The sequence below is a fragment of the Bombina bombina genome, chromosome 1 (assembly GCF_027579735.1).
Source record: "Bombina bombina isolate aBomBom1 chromosome 1, aBomBom1.pri, whole genome shotgun sequence".
NCBI lineage: Eukaryota > Metazoa > Chordata > Amphibia > Anura > Bombinatoridae > Bombina > Bombina bombina.
The window spans coordinates 1,047,234,412-1,047,253,140 of NC_069499.1; the positions used below are offsets into that span (position 1 = coordinate 1,047,234,412).

Sequence of the window (18,729 nt, forward strand, 5' to 3'; positions counted from 1 at the left end):
GCTAAATGTGCTACTATTCCTACGGTAGATAGTAATTCATTTTAAGGATCCTTTAGATAGGAAAATTGAATCCTTTCTAAGAAAAGCTTACTTATGTTCAGGTAATCTTCTTAGACCTGCTATATTTTTAGCTGTTGCTGCAGCTTCAACTTTTTGGTTAGAAGCTTTAGCGCAACAAGTAACAGATCATAATTTTATAGCATTATTATTATTCTATAACATGCTAATAATTTTATTGGTGATACCATCTTTTGATATCATTAGAGTTGATGTCAGGTATATGTCTCTAGCTATTTTAGCTAGAATAGCTTTATGGATTAAACTTGGAATGCTGATATGTCTTCTAAGTCAACTTTGCTTTCCTTTTCTTTCCAGGGTAATAAATTATTATTTCAACTGTTTCTGGAAGGAAGGGAACTTTTTTACCAAAGGATAAAAAATCTAAGGTAAATTTAGGTCTAATAATCATTTTTCGTTCCTTTCCTCACAATAAGGAACAAAAGCCTGATCCTTCATCCTCAGGCGCGGTATCAGTTTGGAAACTATTTCCAGTTTGGAATATATCCAAGCCTTATAGAAAACCTATAGCCAGCTCCTAAGTACCCATGAAGGTGCGGACCTTATTCCAGCTCAGCTGGTATGGGGCAGATTACGTTTTCTTCAAAAAAAATTTGATCAATTCCGTTCTCAATTTCTGGTTTTAGAACATTGTTTCAGAAAGGTACAGCATTGGCTTCAGTTAAGGCCTCCTGCTAAGAGATTTTTTTCTTTCCCGTGTCCCAGTTAACACAGCAAAGGCTCAGCATTTCTGAAATGTGTTTCAGATCTAGAGTTGGCTGGAGTAATTATGCCAGTTCCAGTTCTGGAACAGGGGCTGGGGTTTTATTTTATCTCTTAATTGTACCAAAGAAGGTCAATTCCTTCAGACCAGTTCCGGATCTATCAATATTGAATCGTTATGTAAGGGTACCAACATTCAGTTTCTGTAGGACTGTCCTGCCTTTTGTTTAGCAAGGGCATTATATGTCTACAATAGATTTACAGGATGTGTATCTGCATATTCCGATTCATCCAGATCACTTTTAGTGTCTGAGATTCTCTTTTTAGACAAGCATTACCAGTTTTGTGGCTCTACCGTTTGGCCTAGCCTCAGTTCCAAGAATTTTTTTCAAAGATTCTCGGTGCCCTTCTTTCTGTAATCAGAGAACAGGGTTTTGGTATTTCCTTATTGGACGATATCTGGGTACTTGCTCAGTCTTCTCGTTTTCGAAGAATCTCATATGAATCGACTTGTGTTGTTTCTTCAAGTTCATGGTTGGAGGATCAATTTACCAATCAGTTCATTGATTCCTCAGACAAGGGTAACCTTTTTAGGTTTCTAGAATAGATTCAGTGTCTATGACTCTGTCCTTGTCAGACAAGAGAAGTTTAACATTGATTTCAGCTTGTCAAAACCTTCAGTCACAATCATTCCCTTTGGTAGCCTTATGCATGGAAATTTTAGGTCTTAGGACTGCCGCATCAGATGCGATCTCCTTTGCTCGTTTTCACATGCGACCTCTTCAGCTCTGTATGCTGAACCAATGGTGCAGGGATTACTCAAAGATATCTCACTTAATATCTTTAAACCGATTATACGACACTCTGACATGGTGGACAGTTCACCATCGTTTAGTTCAGGGGGCTTCTTTGTTCTTCCGACCTGGACTATAATCTCAACAGATGCAAGTCTTACAGGTTGGGGAGCTGTGTGGGGGTATCTGACGGCACAAGGGGTTTGGGAATCTCAGGAGGTGAGATTTCCGATCAATATTTTGGAACTCCGTGCAATTTCAGAGCTCTTCAGTCTTGGCCTCTTCTGAAGAGAGAGTTGTTCATTTGTTTTCAGATAGACAATGTCACAACTGTGGCATACATCAATCATCAAGGAGGGACTCACAGTCCTCTGGCTATGAAAGAAGTATCTCGAATTTTGGTTTGGGCGGAATCCAGCTCCTGTCTAAACTCTGCGGTTCATATCCCAGGTATGGACAATTGGAAAGCAGATTATCTCAGTCGCCAAACGTTGCACCTGGGCGAATGGTCTTCTCCCAGAGGTATTTCCTCAGATTGTTCAAATGTGGGAACTCCCAGAAATAGATCTGATGGCTTCTCATCTAAACAAGAAACTTCCCTGGTATCTGTCCGGATCCAGGGATCCTCGGGCGGCGGCAGTGGATGCATTATCTCTTCCTTAAAAGTGTCATCCTGCCTATATCTTTCCGCCTCTAGTTCTTCTTCCAAGAGTATTCTCCAATATTCTAAGGAATGCTCGTTTGTCCTGCTGGTAGCTCCAGCATGGCCTCACAGGTTTTGGTATGCGGATCTTGTCCGGATGGCCTCTTGCCAGCTGTGGACTCTTCCGTTAAGACCAGTCTTTCTGTCTCAAGGTTCTTTTTTCCATCAGGATCTCAAAACCTTAATTTTAAGGTGTGGAGTTTGAACGCTTTATTCTTGGTCAAAGAGGTTTCTCTGACTCTATGATTGATACTATGTGACAGGCTCGTAAATCTGTATCTAGAGAGATATATTATAGAGTCTGGAAGATTTATATTTCTTCAGGATGGTTTAGATAAAGGTTTGTCCGCAAGTTTCTTGAAAGACAAATCTCTGCTCTTTCTGTTCTTTTTCACAGAAGGATTGCTAATCTTCCTGATATTGATTGTTTTGTACAAGCTTTGGTTCGTATAAAACCTGTCATTAAGTCAATTTCTCCTCCTTGGAGTTTGAATTTGGTTCTGGGGGCTCTTCAAGCTCCTCCTTTTGAACCCATGCATTCTTTGGTCATTATATTACTTTCTTGGAAAGTTTTGTTTCTTTTGGCCATCTCTTCTGCCAGAAGAGTCTCTGAATTATCTACTCTTTTTTTGTGAGTCTCCTTTTCTGATTTTGCATCAGGATAAGGCGGTGCTGCGAACTTCTTTTGAATTTTTTACCTAAGGTTGTGAATTCTAACAACATTAGTAGAGAAATTGTGGTTCCTTCATTATGTCCTAATCCTATGAATTCTAAGGAGAAATCATTGCATTCTTTGGATGCTGTTAGAGCTTTGTAATATTATGTTGAAGCTATTAAGTCTTTCCGAAAGACTTCTAGTCTATTTGTCATCTTTTCCGGTTCTAGAAAAGATCAGAAAGCTTCTGCCATTTCTTTGGCATCTTGGTTGAAATCTTTATTTCATCATGCCTATGTTGAGTCGGGTAACACTCCGCCTCAAAGGATTACAGCTCATTCTACTAGGTTAGTTTCTACTTCCTGGGCGTTTAAGAATGAAGCTTCGATTGATCAGATTTGCAAACCAGCAACTTGGTCCTCTTTGCATACTTTTACTAAATTCTACCATTTGTATGTGTTTTCTTCTTCTGAAGCAGTTTTTGGTAGAAACGTACTTCAGGCAGTGGTTTCAGTTTGAATCTTCTGCTTATGTTTTTTCATTAAAAATTTTATTCTGGGTGTGGATTATTTTCAGCAGGAATTGGCTGTCTTTATTTTATCCCTCCCTCTCTAGTGACTCTTGTGTGGAAAGATCCACATCTTGGGTAATCATTATCCCATACGTCACTAGCTCATGGACTCTTGCTAATTACATGAAAGAAAACATAATTTATGTAAGAACTTACCTGATAAATTCATTTCTTTCATATTAGCAAGAGTCCATGAGGCCCGCCCTTTTTTGTGGTGGTTTTGATTTTTTTGTATAAAGCACAATTATTCCAATTCCTTATTTTATATGCTTTCGCACTTTTTTCTCATCACCCCACTTCTTGGCTATTCGTTAAACTGAATTGTGGGTGTGGTGAGGGGTGTATTTATAGGCATTTTAAGGTTTGGGAAACTTTGCCCCTCCTGGTAGGAATGTATATCCCATACGTCACTAGCTCATGGATTCTTGCTAATATGAAAGAAATGAATTTATCAGGTAAGTTCTTACATAAATTATGTTTTTCCTATCTCACATGCAGTGCCCTGCGGTTCCTTGCTATTTCCATTTGGAATTGCGGCACCAGACATTGTTTCCTTAATTTTATGGCGATGTTTATGGGCAGCAATGTTGACATGCTAATTTGCTTGTTTCTGCACACAGAAATAAGAAATTACTTTTAAAAAGAATTTCTGCTGTTTGTTTAATTCATCCTTTGTGCCTTTATGATGCAACAAAAGCACACAAAAAAGTTACCTTTTAGAATTTAAAGACACAGTAACGTTTTTTTTTTTTTTATTTAAAAAATGTCTTTTTATGAACCTACTCCTTCTAAGGCCTGGTTTCTCAACAGCCGGGTCGTGGCCCAGTACCGGGCCGTGATAGCCCTGCTGGTGGGCCCCGGCCTGTCATGCCTCCACTGCACACTCTTACCTCCCTGCACACCAAGGGCAGACTGATACCAATCAAGGTCCCAGGAACACTGTCTCACACTGACCAAAATGTATTACATTTTATGCAAATGAACATGGTAGCCTCCCTGCCCCCAACAGGCCCCTCAACCTCCAGAGCCAGGACCCCCAACATTAAGGTCCAGAGAAAGGGTACCCAACCTCCAGGGCCAGGCCCCACACTCCATAGCCCTCACAGCGACAGACCCCCGCCAGGGCCCCTCTAAACCCACACTTTTTTTGCTTAGTTACTGATAGGGCAACTGAAAACTCCAGCTTCAGGAATGCACCAGGATCCGTGGAGATGCCATTTGTGGGCCCCCCTACTTGCTGGTCCCTCGGCCCAGGTCCTATTTGCCTGGCAGATCAGCCCGCCCCTGCTGCTCACATATATATATATATAACTACTGGGCCCTGGACATGTCTAGCTATAATTTACCGGGCCTTGAGGTCACTTTGGTTGAGAACCACTGTATTATGGCTCATTTGCAGTGCCCTGCGCTTCCTCTCACAATCCACCCGGAGTTACTCTGCATTTCATGCATTATATGTTTTTTCCACGTGGTAGAAAACATTACTAGAGGAATTATTTTCAATCATTTAGGTGATTGATTCAGTAATTGCTATTCCGAATGTTTCTTCTGTTACCTGGAAGAGGAATATACTTCGGGATTATCTGAGAGTGACTTCTCAGACTCCGATGAATAATCTTTATTTATTCCTGAGGTTTTTTTTTTTTCTTTCAGTTTTTTAGCTTGAGCACCTCCATTTGTTATTTTAGGAGGTTTTAGCTACCCTGGGCTACTCCGACACTACCGGTGTAATCTATTTTAGTGCGTCCAGTAAGTTATAAGGACTGGACGCACACCCCCTATATTTAAAGAGACTTGGGAACCATAATAAAGGAGGCTGGGCAAACATTCCCTAAAGTGGAAGGAGTAGTTTCCATCTTATCTAAGAGAACTACTATACCTTTAAAGGATAGTTGGATTTTTTAAAGGTCCTATGGACAAAAATTAGAAAAGGGATGTACACCAGGGCTTACAATGGCAACCAGCTTGTGTACTTTGTTACCGTCACTAGTGCGACGGCTTATTGGTTTGATGCTTTGTCTGATGCTACTGAGTCAAACTCCCCTGGATAAAAAAAAAAAAAAAAGCCAGGATAGGATAAAGGCTTTCAGATTGACTAATTCCTTTTTTTTTCAATTTTTTCCCTTCAAGTTATCAAACTGGGAGCGTAAGTTTCAGTTTTCTCTGTTCCAGCTCACAGAGCCTTATGGTTAGAGCCTTGTTCTACGGATGTATGCGCTAAGTCTAAGCTTTTAGTGTTTCCTTACAAGGGGTAGACCTTGTTGGGACCTGGCTTGACAGAAATAATCTCTGGAAATTTTAAAGAATTTAAAAAAAAAAAAAATCCATATAGCCTGCTGTTGAATCAAGGACAGCATGAAGGACATACCCCCAATCTGGTTTTGGATCTTGTAGGGGGCAGACTTTCCGTCTTCGCTCAGGCTTGGGTTTGGGATTTTCCTCCCAAAAGTTTTTGTGTTTATCATTCATATACTCTGAAAAATAACCAAGAAATCATAAATTCTGCCAGGGTATGTAAACTTATGAGCACAACTGTGTGTGTGTGTGTGTATATATTCATATATAAATTCATTAAAATTATGGGGGGAGATAAAAAAATGAAATTAAAATCCTCCATGTCTCAAAATTAAATCAATGTAGGAAATTGGTACATCTAGGCAAGTATCCCCGCTTGCATTGTATATTAAGAATTTCTGGGGAAAAGCAAGCTGGGATACTTGCCTAGATGTACTAATTTCCTATGCAAATATTTACATTGATTTTATTTTGAAACATGGAGTATTTTAATTTCAGTTTTTTATCTCCCCCCATAATTTTAATGAATTTTGGTTTAACCATGAAAATAGCTTTTCCAATGCAGCAACCAGAAATCTATCTCCTACTGATAGTTCCAAAAAGAACGAAACAGGCTTGTCTAGTGAGTGATTTCTGGTTTGCTGTCATAATTCTGTTTAAAAGGATCGCTGTGTCAAAACAGTATTTTTGAAGCAAAAAAACGGAGAATTTACATATCTTACCCACAATTCTCTTGTGCATTGGAAACATTGTATATTAAGAATTTCTGTGGGAAAAGCAAGCCGGGGATACTTGCCTAGATGTACTAATTTCCTATGCAAATATTTACATTGATTGAGATATATATATATATATATATATATATATATATATATATATATATATATATATATATATATATATATATATATATATATATAGTGGATATAAAAAGTCTGCACACCCCTGTTAAAATGTCAGGTTTCTGTGATATAAAAAAAATGAGAAAAAGAGAAATCATTTAAGAATTTTTTTTTCCACCTTTAATGTGACCTATAAACTCAATTGAAAAACAAACTGAAATCTTTTAGGTAGAGGGAAGAAAAAATATAAAAATAAAATATGGTTGCATAAGTGTGCCCACCCTTAAACTAATACTTTGTTGAAGTTATTACAGCACTCAGTCTTTTGGGTATGAGTATCAGCATGGCACATTTTGACTTGGCTTCTTTGCAAAAACAATCTAAATCTGTCAGATTGCGAGGGCATCTCCTGTGCACAGCCCTCTTCAGATCACCCCACAGATTTTCAATCGGAATTCAGGTCTGGATTCCAAAACTTTAATCTTCTGGTGAAACCATTCCTTTGTTGATTTGGATGTATGCTTTGGGTCGTTGTCATGCTGAAAGATGAAGTTCCTCTTCATGTTCAGCTTTTCTAGCAGAAGACTGAAGGTTTTGTTCCAATATTGACTGGTATTTGGAACTGTTCATAATTTCCTCTAGCTTAACTAAGGCCCCAGTTCCATCTGAAGAAAAACCGCCCCAAAGCATGATGATGCCACCACCATGCTTCACTGTGGGTATGGTGTTCTTTTGGTGATATGCAGTGTTGTTTTTGAGCCAAACTTTTGGAATTATGGCCAAAACGTTCAACTTTGGTTTCATCAGACCAGAACACCTTTTGCAACATGCTTTTGGGAAACTTCAGATGTGTTTTTGCAAAATTTAGCCAAGCTTGGATGTTTTTCTTTGTAAGAAAAGGCTTTTGTCTTGCCACTCTACCTCATAGCCCAAACGTATGAAGAATATGGGAGATTGTTGTCACATGTACCACACAGCCAGTACTTGCCAGATATTCCTGCCGCTCCTTTAATGTTGCTGTAGGCTTCTTGGTAGCCTCCCAGACCAGTTTTCTTCTCGTCTTTTCATCAATTTTGAAGGGACGTCCAGTTCTTGGTAATGTCACTGTTGTGCCATATTTTCTCCACTTGTTGATGACTGTCTTCACTGTGTTCCATGGTATATCTAATGCCTTGGAAATTCTTATGTACCCTTCTCCTGACTGATACCTTTTAACAATGAGATCCCTCTGATGCTTTGGAAGATCTCTGTGGACCATGGCTTTTGCTGTGGGATGCGACTAAGAAAATTTCAGGAAAGACCAACTAGAGCAGCTGAACTTTATTTGGGGTTAATCAGAGGCACTTTAAATGATGGCAGGTGTATGCTGACTCCAATTTAACATGAATTTGAATGTGATTGCTTAAAGGGACAGTCTAGGCCAAAATAAACTTTCATGATTCAGATAGAGCATGTAATTTTAAACAATTTGCCAATTTACTTTTATCGCCAATTTTGCTTTGTTCTCTTGGTATTCTTAGTTGAAAACTTAACCTAGGAGGTTCATATGCTAATTTCTTAGACCTTGAAGCCCACCTCTTTTCAGATTGCATTTTAACAGTTTTTCACCACTAGAGGGTGTTAGTTCACGTATTTCATATAGATAACACTGTGCTCGTGCACGTGAAGTTATCTTGGAGCAGGCACTGATTGGCTAGACTGCAAGTCTGTCAAAAGAACTGAAAAAGGGACAGTTTGCAGAGGCTTAAATACAAGATAATCACAGAGGTTAAAAGTATATTATTATAACTGTGTTGGTTATGCAAAACTGGGGAATGGGTAATAAAGGGATTATCTATCTTTTTAAAACTACAAATTCTGGTGTAGACTTTCCCTTTAATTCTGAACACAGCTACATCCCCAGTTATAAGAGGGTGTGCACTTATGCAATATATATATGTATATATGTATATGTATGAATTATAATTTATATATACATACATACATACTGTGTGTGTATATGCATACATACTTTTTTACATTTTTAAATAAAATGCTTCAACTGCTATTTTTGCATGTGTTCTATTTGACTTTTTTTAAATTTTTATTTTTTATTTTTGCAGAGCATCGCAATATGCCGATTGCTGATGCCATGATTCTTGTGGCAAGAAACTTTGAGCGGTTCAAAACTGAAACCCGTGATAAAGAGCGTGAGACCATTGCACGTCAAGCAGCCAAAATGGCATCAGAAGCAATCATGAGGGAACGAGCTCCACCCGTTGATGAAGGAATCAGAGGACTCCATCCTCCAACCATTCAGGCCATTTTGGGTCTACTTGCAGATAACCGATATGTTACTGCCGATGAGATAGACAAGATTATTATCTACCTTCATGATAGAAAGGAAAGATTGCTGCGTGGTTCCTCAGAACCATTGCCACGTAAGTTCAAGAGGCCATTAAGATCTTTCATTTCACTCTATATTTCTTCATCAAAAATTTGAATGTATTTTTTTCTTTTTTACAGCTCAATTGTCACGACCACCTATGGGAGTTGCACCTGGTCCTCCCCTAGAAACTCCCAGTATTTCAAGCAACCCACCTTTGTCAATGACACAGCCAATGGCCCCTGCTCAATCAGCTCCACAACCCATGAACAACCCCCAGCAGGAGCTTCAAGCAAAAATTCTCAGTCTCTTCAATAGTGGAGCAGGTGCTGGAACAAACACGAATGCCCCCAGTGGTGCTTCTGCTGCTCTAGGAGCTTCTAGTCAAAGTTTTGGGAATGTACCCAATACTCAGCAGAGACCTGTGCCAGTAAACCCACTTGGCCAAACACCACAGAGATCTCAAGTTCCAATGGGGCAACATCCAGATCCAATGGGACAAGGTGTACCTGGAAGAAATGTAGCTCCCAGGCAAGGTGGTCCTCCACAAGCCACAACCATGTATGGGCAAATGCAGGCTAGAGCTCCAGTACCTAGCAATATTCCCAACCAGCGGGCTCCTGGATCAGCTGGAATTAATTTTGATAACCCGAGTGTTCAGAAGGCTTTGGACACTCTAATCCAGAGTGGACCAGCACTCTCTCATTTAGTGAATCAGACATCAGGGCATGCTGGCCGTGGAGGACCACTGCCACCACATTCTGCCATGGGACCATATCAGCGTCACTATTAGCCATGTTGCATGTTTTACTGTCCATATAGTGATACATTTTTAGTTAATTTCTGGTATTTGAGGAGCAGTTGTACATATTTTTATATAAATATATATATGCACCCTCTCAGAGTGACAGTCATCTGGGTTGTATACCTAATAATTGTTCCTGTGACCAAATTTTGGGTCTCCTGAGACTTTCAGGTTTTTTTTCCCCTTCATTTTTGTTAGCAATAGAATATAGTTAGTGGAATGTTTGTGAACATTTACCTGTTAACGGTCTTGTGTATTAATTTTCTTATTGAAATTGTTTTTTTTTTTTTTAAATAACTTTTTAAGTAAATGTGTAATCCACTATATGTATGAAATCTTTTAGTGTTTTTTTTTTGTGTGTTTGGCTTTTTTTAATGTACATTATTCTAGACTGATATCAAAGAATAGATTTTTTTTTTTTTTTCGTGTGTGTAACAAAAAATATTCAAGAGGTATACTAAAATTAAGTTTATTGCATTTTGTGCTGACAAAAGTCTCAGAACAAATGAGTTAGCACATTTATTGGTGCATAATGACTGTTTGCATTCAACCACACAGAATAAACACCCAACTACACAGAACATGAAACTATTTCAATACTGAATTAAAAGGTAACACAAATAAAAAGCAGCCAATATATATGTAACAGTTTCATTTGGTTTTTAAAGGTAATATCTGTACAAGGACTAGATCTATTTCCATTGTTATGAATAAAAGTTTAAAGCATTTGTCACTAGCAGTCTAAGGGAATGCTACACATTTAAAATACTGGGAGTACATAAACAAAAGGTCTTAAGGAGTATGGGATTTCAATTTAGTTATGTTCTTCATGTAACAAGTATTAATAAATATATATATATATATATATATATATATATATATATATATATTTTTTTTTTACTTTTTTTTTTTTTTTTCACAAATAGCACAAAGTGAGATAATTCCTTAGGAAACTTGAAGCATTTTGGGAGTTCATTCACTGAAATTTCAGTTGAGGCAGCCAGGTATAATTCTGGCTCATAGTGCAACTTTAAATTCACAATTTCTTTACCCTCCTTCAGTTAAGCTGCCTTGATCAGCTTCAAGTTCCTAACCAAAAAAAGAAACACATGCTTTGTTAGCAATATAGGAAGAGTAGCAATCCTGATCAGCCTCATATCATGTAAGTTATATGTAATATATATCTATCCCAAGAGTGGTCTGTTAGTGGCTGAGTAGTGTCCAGGTCTCCCCAATCCTTTTCTTGTAGCATTGATAAAACTTACCAAAATATTCTTCTGAAAGGTCCCTGATATGTCTGCATAGAAGCAATGATGTGTGCGTTCCAGAATGAGAAAATATTTTTTTTTTCTACATAAACTCCATTATTTAAATTTCTACTGCCAGTACCCAATTATAAGGCATCTTTTGCTCCAGAATATGGAGCTGCATTCTTTTCTTTCCTTACCATATCTTAGTCCAGAGTGTTTTATCCAATATTAGGAACTTGGTACCATTATATATAATTTTCTTTGCAGATTCATTAAATAAATGAGCTACTTGAATTACTGTTCATACAGGGGTTTTTTTTTTCTACCTTAATGTAAAATTCATGGTATAACTAACTTAGAAAGTTCTATTTAGGTGAACTGCAGATAGCTACTTAGAGTAAAGAACACATGGATTACTTAAAATACAGAACAAGAACATCACTTGAAGTAAGGAGAAATACAGTTCTTCAATCTAAGAGGCACTTCGAGGAACAAATAGCAAAAACCCAGGAGACTTCCTTGTGTGCAAGTTTCAAGCATTAAGTCTTGATAAATCAACAAGCTGCCCAAGTCGGTCCCATGCACTCCCGTTTATAAGTTTTGTGATTTCATCAAAGTACAATACCACAGAAGTTAACAGTGCATGATTTTACAAGTCACACAACATCTCCATTGAGCGTAAATTTACAGTATGTTCACTATTCGCATGCAGGGTTGGTAAATGATGCATTCCAGACAAGGCAAAATGGAGCTTTAGTAATAAACAGTTAATTAGTGTTACTGTTTTCTTTCACTATTTATAATCTCAGCTCAATTTGGCCTGTTTTTTTATTTATATATATATATTTAAATTACGCCAGCGTTTTATAGTTTCACATTTTCAATTATAGATAAAATATTAAAAATTTTCACTAAAACTTTCACAGAATAAAATTTGTAATGTTCGAGGGGGAAATTACATTTAGAACACTACTTATAGTTTATTTCATGCCATAGATTTACATAACCAAATCTGGTTCTTGTGAGCAAAAGCCATTTTATAATTGACTTTCCCTTTGACATAAAGTTAGAAATATGCATTTTTCTGTTAAAAATAAATAAATGTTAGTTAACAGAGGACAGTCTGGACTGTCATTCAAATTAGGTACTTTGCTTGCAGCCTGGGCAATTAATAACTAAAATAGTTTTTTGATGGATCAGTTATAAGTAATAAGAAATGCAGTTAGTTTGCTGGACACTGGTCTGGAATGTCTCCAGATTTATATTGGATATAAAAATTATATATATATAAAAATAATATATTTTATTATGGTGGGTACTTTTCAGCACACCTGTAAGTGATAATTGAGTTTTATCAGTTTAGTATCAAGTAACACATTAATAATTTTAACTGAGTGCTGCATTTTTTATTGGCCAGGAAAAGAAAATATTAGTACAGGGGTGGACAAATCTAAAGATGGTCCTTCCTGTCAATATATATATAATCTCAATATATGGTTGTATGGAGCTGGTTTATGCTTCAATCTTTAAAGATGTATACATACAGCTTTTATTTCCCCAGTGCTAACATTTGTGTGATTATAATGTGTTTGGGTATGATAAATTATCCTATAAATTGGAAGACTAGTTCCTAAAGATAAAAGTCCCCTTAAGCTAATGAATATAAAGAGATTTGAAATGTGTACATAACATACCAGTTGTATATGGTTTTAATAATTCTCCAGTAAACATCACACACATTCACTAAACAGCTATCCATTAATACTACTGCTTTTAAGCTCTACATATGTGATGGACAGAAAACTTCAAGTGAAAAGGCAATAACAGATACCAAGAGGATTAACATATAAAGTGGTATTACATGAGCTAATTTCATGCAACATAAGACAGTGTGGAAATGGGAGCAATTCACAGACTATATGAGGTCTCTTGCCACCAAATCTAAAAAGTGAACAAAAATATATTGGCGCTGGTGGGTGTAGCTACCAGATACCATTACTCTGGCATAGCTCATGAGCAGACAGCCGCCTCAAGGGTAGGGTTGTACTAAAAGTGAAGGAGTATTACAGTTCTTTGTTTTTGTTTTTTTGCATCTGATTATTATTGCGGTGCAATGCTCCTCCACATCAGAAAGATCCTCAGTTTGATTCTTCATTTTGCATTCCTGCATCCCATGGGGACTTTTGTTTTCAACACTTATTCAGCTTTTGGATTAAGTGCAGTCTGCTTGAACAGTGTTTTTTTTTAACAGAAGGCAAACCTTCTGTGAACTAATTCCTGGCTGAAGCTGATAAGATAGTGGCACCCAAGAAAAGAGCACAGAGAGAGGTACATTTGGAAAGGTAAGCATGCTGGTGAATTTGCCCCTCTCTCCCTTATCTTGTTACACCAGTCTCAGTAATCAACCGGTGTTTAGAGAGTAAAAGATGAAGGGAAAAAAAACAAAACATCCTGGTCTCTGTCAGTACAACCCAAGTATTCTCCAAGTCTGTGTGAGGGAGAGATTGAAAGAACAGTAAATCACAGGATGCACAAAGGGGCCAGTATTGGTAGCATCTTAAGCAGTGCGGCTTAGTTTAAGAAATGTACATAAAATTTAGGATTTTTATATATATATTTATATGTATTTCATCAGTGCGACTGACAAACGTTTGAGGAACAGTTGCACTTGTGCTGGAATGGAAGATCTGGTGCTGCAGTTCAGATGTTAGGGCATTAAAGGAACATGGTGGGAGCAGGTGAAGTTTCTGAGCACTATTCATATGATGCCCCATCCTCCCTCCTAGTCTCCTGGATTCCTTTTATTGTGGAGAGAGGCTGAAGCCGTTTGTGAAGTGCCACAAAAACTTCATCTAGGTTCTGCTCAAGAGTAAATGGTGATGACCTCGCGTCCTCCACCACGAACCAGCATTACACGATCCAGGTGCTCTGTGAGAACCTCCAGAAATTCCATGTCTGTGTGAGAGGTTGAGGAAAGCAGAGTTTAAAAAAAGAAAATTGCACCACATTCTCTAATGGGTATTCTGTACTGTAGACTATTTGTTCTTGACCAATCTGATGCACCATGAAGCTAGACGATTTCCACTTACTCATATTAATTTCTGTTTATTGAGAACTGTAAAGGCTTTGGAATTCGTTCTATCATTTTAGATGTCAACACTTTCTACTACTTTTTCATGTACTACAGAATTTCTATGTTTTAAATTCAATACAAGTCTTAAAAAAGAAAAAAAATTTTTTGTAAAGCTATGAGGTAAATGCTAGTTCCGGTCTATTTGTTCAGTCAGCTGCTATTGTATATGAATTTAAAATTCTAGCCACATAACATACAATAGATATTAAACTGTGTGTGTGTATGTGTGTATATATATATATATATATATATATATATACGCATAATGGAGATGTAAAACCATTTGTACTTTATTAAATGAAGCTAAAGGCTATCTGCAGTGTGTGAAGCAGAAGTACCATAACTCCTTAACCCCTTAATGACCACAATGTACCCTGTATGTCACTAGTCGTTAAGGGTTTTTTCAGGACATAATAGCACAAGTCTAGCCAGAAAACGCTATTAATGCCCTCCCTCCAGCAGGCTTTGTGGAATAGAGCCGTCTCAACGCTGGTGGCAAGACCGCGCTATAAAATAATCACATCCCAAAAAAAGGCCAGCGACATGCAGGGTACGTCGCTGGTCCTTAAGGGGTTAAAAATTGTAATTAAGCAGAAAATCTAAAGTGAAAGTCAACCCTAGTGTTTCACAAATGCTAGGATTAACTATTGAAACAAAGGGGACTTTCATTCATGAAGTATAAAATACTTAATGCAGAAAGCTCCTTTGTTTCAATAGTCAATCCTTGTGTTTGTAAAATGCTAAGGTTGACTTTCACTTTAAAGTGATGGTAAATCCTAGCGCCTGAGAAACGCTAGTATTTACCATTTCGTAAAATGATTGTCCACAGTCCTCCAGAATATATGGGATATATTTCCCACCACAATGAGGAGGTCAAAAAACCTTACATATGAGTTTAAAATCACTTCCACCTCCCATTGTTCTTGGCTTTGTATGAGTTGGTTGAGAATAGAGGTGTTTTCAGCTTCTTGCTTTTGGATTTAAATTTGGCAGCTCAGACCAATGTGTGACCCAAAGAAGACGAGAGAAACTTCACAGCAGCTGAATGATAGAGTCATTGGAATTTCTTGTTATGTGCACAGTATTTTCATAGCAGCCATAACTATTTCTCTTGTTAAGTGTGTTCAGTCCACGGGTCATCCATTACTTATGGGATATATTCTCCTTCCCAACAGGAAGTTGCAAGAGGATCACCCAAGCAGAGCTGCTATATAGCTCCTCCCCTCACATGTCATATCCAGTCATTCTCTTGCAACCCTCAACAAAGAAGGAGGGTCGCGAGAGGAGCTGGAGTTTTTACTTAACTATTCTTCAATCAAAAGTTTGTTATTTTAAATGGCACCGGAGTGTGCTGTTTTTCTATCTCAGGCAGTATTTGGAAGAAGAAACTGCCTGCGTTTTTTTTCTATGATCTTAGCAGGCGTAACTAAGATCCACTGGCTGTTCTCGACATTCTGAGGAGTGGGGTAACTTCAGAAAATGGGAATAGCATGCGGGATCCTCCGCAAATAAAGGTATGTGCGGTACATTATTTTCTGGGAATGGAATTGACTAAGAAAATACTGCCGTTACCGTATGATGTAAGTACAGCCTTAAATGCAGTAGTGGTAACTGGTATCAGGCTGATAAATGCGCAGTCAAGTTATTTTCTAGGGACTAGAATTTGACTGAGAAAATACTGGTAAAACTGAAATAATACTTAAGCCTTATCTGCAGTGGTAGCGACTGGTAGCAGGCTTAGTGATAACTTTGCATGACATTGGAAAATGTTATTTTTTAATAAAACGTTTACTGGCATGTTATTCGTTTTTGTGAGGTACTTTGGTGATAAATCTCTTTGGGCATGATTTTTTTCCACATGGCTGACATATATTTTCTGCATGGAAACCGTTATATCAGGGCTCCCACTGTTGTGATAGGAGTGGGAGGGACCTTGTTTTAGCGCCTTGTTGCGCAGTTATAATTCAAGCACAGTCTTCCTGCTTCTTCCTCCTTGATCCAGGACGTCTCTAGAGAGCTCAGGGGTCTGCAAAATTCATTTTTGAGGGAGGTAATCAGTCACAGCAGATCTGTGACAGTGTGCTTGACTGTGATTAAAAGCGTTAAATCTTAATTGATATCCGTTTTGGGTATTGAGGGGTTAATCATCCTTTTGCTAATGGGTGCAATCCTCTGCTAATATTACACTTCTTGTTAAGAATTGTTTAATTATATCTGTATTTTTGAAGCGCTGCAGCGTTTTTTTATATTGCTTGTAAACTTATTGAAAGTGATTTCCAAGCTTGCTAGTTTCATTGCTACGTCTGTTTAAACATGTCTGATTCAGAGGAAACTGTTTGTTCATCATGTTCAAAAGCCAATGTGGAGCCCAATAGAACGATGTGTACCAATTGTATTGATATTGCTTTGAATAAAAGTCAATCTGTACCGATAGAGAAAACTATCACCAGACAACGAGGGGGAAGTTATGCCGCCTAACTCTCCTCACGTGTCAGTACCTGCGTCTCCCGCTCGGGAGATGCGTAGGATTGAGACGCCAAGTACATCTAGGCCCTTACAAATCACTTTACATGATATGGCTAATGTTATGAAAGAAGTATTATATAATATGCCCGAATTGAGGGGCAAGCGCGATAGCTCTGGGTTAAGGACAGAGCGCGCTGATGACACAAGAGCCATGTCTGATACTGCGTCACAATTTGCAGAACATGAGGACGGTGAGCTTCATTCTGTCGGTGACGGTTCTGATACGGGGAGACCGGATTCAGAAATTTTAAATTTTAAGCTTGAGAACCTCCGTGTGTTACTAGGGGAGGTATTAGCGGCTCTGAATGATTGCGACACGGTGGCAATCCCAGAGAAATTGTGTAGGTTGGATAGATACTATGCTGGTACCGGTGTGTACTGACGTCTTTCCTATACCAAAAAGACTTACAGAAATTATTAGTAAGGAGTGGGATAGACCCGGTGTGCCTTTTTCCCCCTCCCCAGATATTCAGAAAAATGATTCCTATAGACGCCACCACACGAGACTTATGGCAGACGGTCCCTAAGGTGGAGGGAGCAGTTTCTACTTTAGCCAAGCGTACCACTATCCCGGTGGGAGGATAGCTGTGCTTTCTCAGATCCAATGGATAAAAAATTAGAGGGTTATCTTAAGAAATGTTTGTTCAACAGGGTTTTATTTTGCAGCCTCTTGCATGCATTGCGCCTGTCACGGCTGCAGCGGCATTCTGGTTTGAGTCTCTGGAAGAGGCGATTCGCACAGAGCCATTGGATGAGGCTTTGAGCAAAGTTAGAACCCTTAAGCAAGCTAATGCGTTTGTTTCAGATGCCGTAGTACATCTAACCAAACTTACGGCTAAAAATTCCGGATTCGCCATACAGGCACGCAGAGCGCTCTGGCTTAAATCCTGGTCAGCGGATGTAACTTCCAAGTCTAAGCTACTTAACATTCCTTTCAAAGGGCAGACCTTATTCGGGGCCCCGGCTTGAAGGAAATTATTGCTGACATTACGGGAGGTAAGAGCCACGCCCTTCCTCAGGACAGGGCCAAACCGAAGGCCAAACAGTCTAATTTTCGTGCCTTTCGTAACTTCAAGGCAGGAGCAGCATCAACTTCCTCCGCTCCAAAACAGGAAGGAAACTACTGCTCGTTACAGACAGGGTTGGAAAGGCAACCAGTCATGGAACAAGGGCAAGCAGGCCAGAAAGCCTACTTCCGCCCCTAAGACAGCATTGAAGACAGGGCCCCCTATCCGGAGACGGATTTAGTGGGGGGCAGACTTTCTCTCTTCGCCCAGGCTTGGGCAAGAGATGTGCAGGATCCCTGGACGTTGAAGATTATATCTCAGGGATACCTTCTGGATTTCAAAACCTCTCCTCCACAGGGAGGTTCCATCTTTCGAGGTTATCAACAAACCTAGTAAAGAGAGAGGCATTTCTACAATGTGTACAAGACCTCTTAATCATGGGAGTGATCCACTCAGTTCCGCGATCGGAACAGGGACAAGGATTTTACTCAAATCTATTTGTGGTTCCCAAAAAAAAGGGAACCTTCAGACCAATCTTGGACTTAAAGATCTTAAACAAATTCCTAAGGGTACCATCGTTCAAGATGGAAACCATTCGAACCATCCTACCCATGATCCAAGAGGGTCAATATATGACCACAGTGGACCTTCACATACCGATTCACAAAGATCATTATCGGTACCTAAGGTTTTGCCTTTCTAGACAGGCATTACCAGTTTGTGGCTCTTCCCTTCGGGTTAGCCACGGCCCCGAGAATTTTTACGAAGGTTCTGGGTTCACTTCTGGCTGGTACTAAGACCACGAGGCATAGCGGTGGGCTCCGTACCTAGACAACATTCTGATACAAGCGTCGAGTTTTCAGAATGCAAAGTCTCATACAGAGATAGTTCTTGCATTTCTGAGGTCGCATGGGTGGAAAGTGAACGTGGAAAAGAGTTCTGTTACCACTCACAAGGGTTCCTTTTCTAGGGACTCTTATAGATTCTGTAGAGATGAAGATTT

At 38.8% G+C, this 18,729-nt stretch overlaps 2 protein-coding genes across 3 annotated transcripts in view; one reads left to right on the forward strand and one right to left on the reverse strand.

Moving 5' to 3' along the window:
* Positions 1-10,456, forward strand: part of LOC128666894 (nuclear receptor coactivator 5) — a 56,872-nt gene extending 46,416 nt beyond the window's left edge. For both annotated transcript variants that reach the window (XM_053721817.1, XM_053721740.1), the window contains 2 exons: positions 8,743-9,060; positions 9,146-10,456. In XM_053721817.1, coding sequence (XP_053577792.1) covers positions 8,743-9,060; positions 9,146-9,798 — 971 coding nt within the window. In that variant the 3' untranslated portion in view covers positions 9,799-10,456. The remainder of the gene's footprint in view (positions 1-8,742; positions 9,061-9,145) is intronic.
* A 3,115-nt stretch (positions 10,457-13,571) lies between these two features.
* Positions 13,572-18,729, reverse strand: part of SLC12A5 (solute carrier family 12 member 5) — a 417,734-nt gene continuing 412,576 nt past the window's right edge. Inside the window, exon 26 of the mRNA XM_053721935.1 lies at positions 13,572-14,015. Within this exon, the coding sequence (XP_053577910.1) occupies positions 13,924-14,015 (92 nt within the window). The 3' untranslated portion in view covers positions 13,572-13,923. The remainder of the gene's footprint in view (positions 14,016-18,729) is intronic.